This window comes from Cyprinodon variegatus, unplaced genomic scaffold, assembly GCF_000732505.1.
Source record: "Cyprinodon variegatus isolate N-32 unplaced genomic scaffold, C_variegatus-1.0 Scaffold82, whole genome shotgun sequence".
Taxonomy (NCBI): domain Eukaryota; kingdom Metazoa; phylum Chordata; class Actinopteri; order Cyprinodontiformes; family Cyprinodontidae; genus Cyprinodon; species Cyprinodon variegatus.
In genome coordinates this window covers 817,417-825,098 of record NW_015150535.1, presented here as the reverse complement: position 1 = coordinate 825,098, position 7,682 = coordinate 817,417, and the positions used below count along the sequence as shown (strand labels likewise).

The window sequence follows — 7,682 nt, the reverse complement described above, 5'->3', positions numbered from 1 at the left end:
ATCTTCTGTCTCCATTTATCTGTTTACTACAGTGTGTTGATTTCATGTTAATTTGGATTTAAAAACATTTCAATTAGTGGAAAATATTGCAGGGGGGAATATAAGTCTAATCAACCAAAACTTTTGCGACCCCCAAACAGTACCTCTGCGGACCCCCTAGGGGTCGCGGACCCCCTGTTGAAGACCTCTGACTTATATTTTTAAGTATTTATTTATGTGCATGTTATAATATTTTTGTCTGCTTTATTCTTCCTTTGTATTTTTTTACCCTAGTTATTTCTTCGCCTTATTTATTTCTGTCTGCCCTTTTTTACACTGTATGATTTAATTTCTACTTACATTTATTTGTTTATTGTATTTATGGTGGCAATTAATTGTATGCTTATTTATTTATTCAGCATTTATTTATTTCTGTATTTATTTTTAAATATGGCAGAGTTGGTCCTCCATAGACATCCCACTCCTGATGAATACATGTAATGTAAATCCCTTTATTGTCCCACAATGGGGAAATCCACTCTCTGCATTTAAAAGATGCCCTTGGGGAGCAGTGGGCTGCCATTGTGTGGGGTTAAGGGTCTTGGTCAGAGATGCACAGTGCAGGCTGTGGGGATCAAACCGGGTATTTGCAACCTCAGAGCACAAGCTCACTGCTCTAACCACTAGGCCAACACAAAAGGAGTTCAATATGACGTTACTCCCCGCTCTGCAGCTAGAACAGCTTCACCTCTTCTGGGACAGATGTCCAAAAGGTTTAGGCCTGTTTATGGGAATTTTTGATCATTCTTCCAGAATCTCATTTGTGAAGTCTGACCCATAGAGGCTGAAGAAGTCCTGGCTCCAAGTCTCCACTCTAATTCATCCCAAAGATGTTCTATATGGCCAGTCAAGTTCATCCACACCAGACTCTGCCATCAGCGTCTTTGTGTTCCCACAAATTTGGGAGAATGCGATTGTCTAAAATGTCTTGGTATGATGAAGCATTCAGAGTTCCTTTAACTGGAAACAAGGGGCAAAGCCCCGCTCCCCCAAACTCTAGACTTAACACAATGCAGTCAGAGACACCGTTCTCCCACTAATCCAAGACTCGACCGTCAGATTTCCAAATGGAGAAGAACGATTCGTCCCTTCAGAGAAGGCGTCTCCCCTGCTCTGGAGTTTAGTGGTGGTGGCTTTACACATCTGCCTTCAACACTTTGCATTGCACTTAGTGATGCATGGATTGGATGCAGTTGCTTGATTTTACACACCTGTGAGCCATGGAAGTAACCGGAACACCTGATTCCAGTAATTTGGATGGGTGAGCAAATGCCTTTGGCAAATAGTTGTTCTATGTTCCTCTTATAACTGGTGGGATAAACCTTAGGAACGTAATAGGAGGACCTAGATGACTCTTCCAGAATCTGTTAAAACACATCTGTCTGTATATATATTTTTTGTTTTTTTAATTTCCTCAAAATGTCAGGAAAAGGTAATCTTGTTGGCTGCATTAGTGTGGTTTTATATTATTATACAAACTAACTTTATTTCAGCCTGACCAACTGTTTGGGTTCTTTCACATTTTTCTTCCTCTAAATTTCACTTTTGGAGATTTGCTTCCTTTGGGCTGGATTTTTATCCTCCCAGGAATCCTATCTAATGCAGGATTCTAAGTTAATTGGAAGATTAATTAAGCTGTTGTGGTTTATCTTCTCCCAAATCAGGTGATTCTTCCCCGTGCTTAGGAAGCAGTTCTTCTGTAGTAGTAGACTTTTTTTCTGGGCTGGAACAGAAACTGCTTTAATGATGAAAGCTCTTCTTGTTCCCAGATTCTTCCATTAAATCAATCAAATTGCAAGAAAAACACAAAAATAGCAAGCAGTCCCTGATTAGATGCAACACTTGACTTAGTTTGAGGGGGACAGCTGTATCCACAGCTTGTCAGCACATAACACCCCCTAATGGGCTGTTTGTGTCATTGCAGCGATGCGTTTGTCAAGTTTTCAATCTGTGAACAGCTAAACAGCAACTGGTTTGTTAAAATTTCACATGATCTGTTTCTGAAATAATGGGAAATCTACGGAAGAGGATTAGGGCCACTGAAAAAAAAAAAGTTAACTGATTTTTAAATTTTATTTCAGTTTAACATGGGAAAAAGGGAAAAAGTCAGAATTCAGTCAGAATTCTGAGATTAAAGTCAGAATTCTGAGATTAAAGTCAGAATACTGACTTTTTTCCCCATACTATACTGAAATAAAATTTAAAAAATCAGTTAACTTTTTTTTTTTCTTTTCAGTGGCCCTAATCCTCTTCCGTAGAAATCACCTGGGTGGATAAGAGGTTAGCTTTCAGCACTTAAAGTCTGGCCGTACTGTGTTAAACTTACTCGCAAACAAAGCTCCCCTGTGGTATGTCCTGCAGAGCCCGAACACCCCAGCCTTTTTTACTGGTTCTGAACACCTGCAGTCTGGTTCTAAAGGAGTGAAAACATTTTAAGCATAAAGGTTTCCATCTCGCTCTCTTAAAAAAAAAAAACTATCTATGCTTCTTCCAAGTTACCTGAGTCCGTTTTGTACGACGCGGTTCTTGCAGGTTCTCCAGCAGGAACAAGCATGGTTACACTCAAAGATGAGAGGAGGCTCCTCACAGCAGAACTCAGGCAGAAGGCAGCCCCTCTACTCATCCATAAACACAGAAGAAGATAGAGGTCAGGATGTGCAATGCGCAGGACTTTTTCCTGCCAAGCAGCCATGTTTTCTTTTTATATTTCGAGGTGGTCTTCAGGATTTTTTAAAGAACCTTTTTTAAGTATTTCTTTAGACCATTGCTTACTTTCCCTCCTTGTGCAATCAGGACAGAATAAAAAAATATTTAGACCTAATGTGGCATTTGATATATACTTCTGAAGTCAGAGCTGTGATCTGGAAGTGGTCGTTATTCTAGATGGGAACCATTCATGGTCAATGGGTTAAGGAGGAGCATAACGGGTTTAAATTTGAACTGCTGACATTGAGTGGTGCCAATATTCAGACCTAAAAGGTCTGTAAATATTTCAACTTCTATGCCTAGAGGTGTTTCCATACGTACCATCAAAGGAACATTGTTGCAAAGACTGTGGTGTGTTCACAACAGACCCGTTGTGAGCATCAGGGCATCTGGTTTACATGCAAAGATTATGAGAGACAGCTTTAAAGGTATAGAGCAGGGATCCTCAAACTTTTTCCTGTGAGGTCCACATAACTTTGCCCTTCTCTGATGGGGGGCCAGGGTCAGTTTGTAAGAGTGCCTAAATTTATGACAGGATTTATGTCTTTATGACAGGATTCATAGTGTCTCTACAGGTTATATTCTTTGAATACAGCCACCGCCACTTGACAGATGAGACAGCCTTTTCTTTGCAATGAACAAAAAAATAATCGTTTGTCCAGGTTAAATGACCTGCATTCTGAATAAATTTTTCTCTTACCTAATCGTTTCGCCATTATTCCGTTCTCTCTTTACGGAAGAGGATTAGGGCCATTCAAAAGAAGAAAAAAAAGACAATTCAATTCTGACTTTTTTCCCTCAGAATTTCTGACTTTTTCCTCAGAATTCTGAGAATAAAGTCAGAATTGAATAGACTATTATTTTTATCTTTTTGAATGGCCCTAATCCTCTTCCGTATCTCTTTGAGAGAGGCGGGGTTAAGATTTTTTGCTGGGGGTTGCCAGATAGGGGCACAGACCCCAAAAGGGTGGAACATTGTCACGTTATATGCGTGTATGAAATAGTTACTAATAGTTAATAATGAAAAAACTTCATAATTAAGGAACATTTTATTACAAATGTCCAACTTTATTATCAAATACAAAATAACAAAAAATACACTTATATGAAAATACTCTCTGGTATTGTTCAGGGGGCCGGACCAAACGTGGAGGCGGACCCGTGGGCCGTAGTTTGGGGACCACTGGTATAGAGGATGATCTTTTATTTCCAGGTGGATCACCGAAATAAGTGGTGATATGTTTACGTAAGGCCGTCCTACGTTCTCTTCCTGTTAGCTATCTTTTTCTGCACATGCCTACTTTCAGCTGTATATCTGTGGTGAGCTACGGTTTCAGACAATCATTGAAGCTCACCTTTCTCACCTCTTTTTTTTAAAATGGCCGAGGGTCGAAAGAGGAAAAAGTGTCTATGAAGTGAGAAGAAAAGAAAGCCTTTAAAGAGGTAGATATATCCCAGAATGCTTTGCACAGACAGCTCTCCTCGCAAAGCATTATTGGATTTGCTGACAAAGCGGCCCTCTGTTGCCATGGGTAAAAGTGGCGACTAATAACAAAGATGACGCAGACACCACTCAGTGGAGGAGGAGTTACTTGACCAATGGAGCAAAAAGTAGTGATCATCTATCCAAAAGGTCAGTAAAATGAGTTTGTTATAAAAATCCACTACATAGTCCCCACTTTATATAGTGATTGAGGGATTTAGGGGTTAGGGCGGACGTTCTGACACAGTAAGCTTATATGAGCTATAAGAACAGCAATTTTTGTTTAACAGAGCGTGCATGGGAGGAAATGGGTTTGTGCATGCTCTGGCACGCGCATTGTTTTTCAAAGTGGAGTGCTCTTATAAAAAGTTTGCAAAAATCCTCTCCAATTCCTTTAAGTGTTGCGGCATGATTTGAACATCAGAGGGTCTGAATCTGGCATAGAGAACAAAGCGCATCAGGCATCACGAGCGCCAGACACTGGAGTTGGGAAATCTGAACTGCAGCTGGATGCTGAAGGTCAACCATTCAGTAAAACTGAATGCGCCTAATCTTGGAGATTACAGGCACTACATGCAAGCTGTGATCGCTTCTGCAGAGCTGTCAGCATCAAACCATGAAATATGAATAAAGACTACGGGTTACTTTGGCTCCCACAGCTGGAGATCACAGAGGGCGCCTATTTTGTGGTAGTAAATGTGTTCAGTTTAACTTTGAGTTGGATTAAAGGCGTACTGTGAATAAACCAATTGGTCGGAAACTAAATCTGGCAGATTAGTTTAGCCCATAATTTCTGATTGCACTATAAAGTCCAGCATGATGAACAAACAAAACGTACAGCAGATGTTTTGCAGTTTTACATTTTTATCTTCTTGAATTACTTTTAAGACAGATTAACAATCTTTGAGGATAATTCTTTAGATTGTGATTGTTTTTTAATTCTAGAAACACTCTGTAACTGTTTAAATTTCTAATTTCTTTTTGCTCAGATTGCCACTGAAAACACGGATGATTACAATGCAGATTGTTGCAGGGCCTCGGTTTGGAGTTATGTGTGCTGAAACCACATGGAACCAAACTCTAAAGAAAAAGGTTTAAAATCCCTTCAGAAAGCATGAAGCTAATGATCCGAACCACTTTGAGGAATTACAGGAAGGTTTGGCTGCTTGGAGGAAAAATGCAAATAAATGTGAGTCTTTCCAGTATAATGAGCATGCTTGTCCTCACCTTGTCGTACCAGCGGCGCAGACTGAGCTGTCCACACATGCAAATACTCGTAGAACAGTCTTCCTTACAAATGCAGTACTGTTAACCGCAGATGGAAGGAAAATGAAGAGAGGAAATTAGTTTTTTATCTCAGCTGTACTCTAAAAAACGTGATCAGATGACTTTAAACTCACCTGCAGGTGTGTGATGTTCCGGTCGATATTCAGGGGGGATGTGACGCAGTTTTCTGTGATGTATTTATAGTCATCTGGAAGGGGTTCGCTGTCCACAGTGTTGACACAAGGAATGGAAACCTGCTCTTGGCCTAAAGATATGTCACTGTGGACCGACACACACACAGAGGAGGAAGCATTTCAAACAAAGTTAACTGTAAAACACATAAAAAGCGAAATTTTAAATGCTTATAGCTGGGTTTCAGCTTTTTTTCCCCCCTAAAATGTGATTATTGCTCTAAAAGTCAGTTTTTTTCTTTCCTGCTGAGTGAACTGCATCATGATCCCAACCTGTGAAGGAGTTTCTCCTCATTCCGTCTGAGCCTGCCGTTTTTGGCGTCCCTCTCCCTCTTGTTGGCCTGCAAGGCTCCCCAGGCCTTGGAGTTGTGGCTGCAGCAGTCTGGAGGAGTTTCACCCTCACGGTTCTTCAGAAACACATTAGCTCCACGAGACAAGAACAGTCTGAGGAGAAAAAACACTGATTTTAAACGGCATAAAACAACCGTCCTGTTCTGTAACACCTTCACAATGTAAAGGGAAGCATCCTTGTATCCTCTGAAGCTGTAGTTATTTACTTGACACAATCCAGGCGGTTTTCCCGGGCAGCGATGTGCAGAGGAGAGTCTCCATGGATGTTGACAGCGTGAAGATCACAGTGGGCGTTCAGGAGCAGCTCAGAGATCTCAACGCTGCCAGAGAATGCTGCCCAGTGAAGGCAAATATTTTTCTCCTGGACACACACACAACAAAAACTTTAAAAATCCTCATTAAAGCAATGAGGGGACACTAGATGGACTAGTATTTACAAAGTTTGTAATTACAGGTCTAAAAGCAACATGTTTTTTGGATCTTATATCAGATCACTTTGAACCAGGGGGCAGTGTTGTGGTCAAGACCACCTAACCCGAGACCAAGACAAGACCAAAACCAGAGTGTACCGAGACCGAGACAGGACCAAGACTTTTAGGGTCCGAGACCAAGTCATGACCAAGACCAAGACCGAGGGAAGTCGAGACCGAGTCAAGACCAAGACAAGCGCCAGTATGTGACAATAAAATGTGAAACATGATCAAATCACAAAAATTGATCTAAAAGACCCACATTCACATAAAAACACCTAGATATTTAACACACAGAACTGGACTGGATTTGAATCCAAGCATCCAATAAAAAGAAGGATCTTAAAGAAACTGATAATATTCTGATGATTAGTGTTATTTCTACAGTTGTGGTCTTGACCGGTCTTGAAATAAAATGCCGAGTCCTCAGCGCCCGAGACCGAGACAAGACCGAGACCAAATGCGGTCAAGTCCGAGACGAGACCGAGACCATCAAAAAATGGTCTCGAGACCAAGACCGATCTCGAGTACTACAACACTGCCTCTTTAGAATCAATCCTATAGAGAAGCAAAGATGTTTCTGATCCGGTAAAGATCACATCTGTTTTCTTAGCTAACTGCATCATTTAGCTTAGTTAGCGCTCTGGGTCACATGATTCAGGGGATCCATCCCTCTCAAGTTACATAGGAGAGTTTTTGAGAAAGGCAGCCTGCATAGAGTCATTGTTATACACCAAGTGCTGAAAAATGACCTAAAGAAAAATGTATTTTAAGTAAAGCTAATAGTTGGGTATTAGCATTCCTTGGGACTGACCTTATCCCTGATGCTGATGTCAGCTCCTTTGGACAAAAGCAGCTTCACCTGGTCCACATGTTTGTACTCCGTGGCCCAGATCATGGCCGTCCAACCACCATCGTCCTGCAAAGATGAGAAATCAGCTAATTTCTTTGCCTACATGCATGCTTCAGAGAAAACATGTGATAACATAATCACAAACTTTAATATTTCTAAAAGCAGTTAATCAGGATCTGGATTGGATAAAAAGCCATAAAGAAATAAAACTGATATTATGTGTGAAAACATTCGGGGTTGGAAACATTACAATATTAAAGGGCCTATTTTACCAGCCTCGTGAGACCATCCTGATCTTGCGAGCTTTCAAGGTTTCACTCGCA

The 7,682-nt window shown here is 40.8% G+C and overlaps 1 protein-coding gene across 5 annotated transcripts in view; it reads right to left on the bottom strand.

Moving 5' to 3' along the window:
• The window catches only part of ehmt1 (euchromatic histone-lysine N-methyltransferase 1), a 62,320-nt gene that overhangs the window by 4,897 nt on the left and 49,741 nt on the right, over positions 1 to 7,682 (bottom strand). For all 5 annotated transcript variants that reach the window (XM_015373191.1, XM_015373189.1, XM_015373190.1 and 2 more), the window contains exons 17-23: positions 7,321 to 7,425; positions 6,243 to 6,397; positions 5,959 to 6,129; positions 5,629 to 5,773; positions 5,456 to 5,533; positions 2,539 to 2,654; positions 2,366 to 2,452 (exon numbers count right to left, since the gene is read on the bottom strand). In XM_015373191.1, coding sequence (XP_015228677.1) covers positions 2,366 to 2,452; positions 2,539 to 2,654; positions 5,456 to 5,533; positions 5,629 to 5,773; positions 5,959 to 6,129; positions 6,243 to 6,397; positions 7,321 to 7,425 — 857 coding nt within the window. The remainder of the gene's footprint in view (positions 1 to 2,365; positions 2,453 to 2,538; positions 2,655 to 5,455; positions 5,534 to 5,628; positions 5,774 to 5,958; positions 6,130 to 6,242; positions 6,398 to 7,320; positions 7,426 to 7,682) is intronic.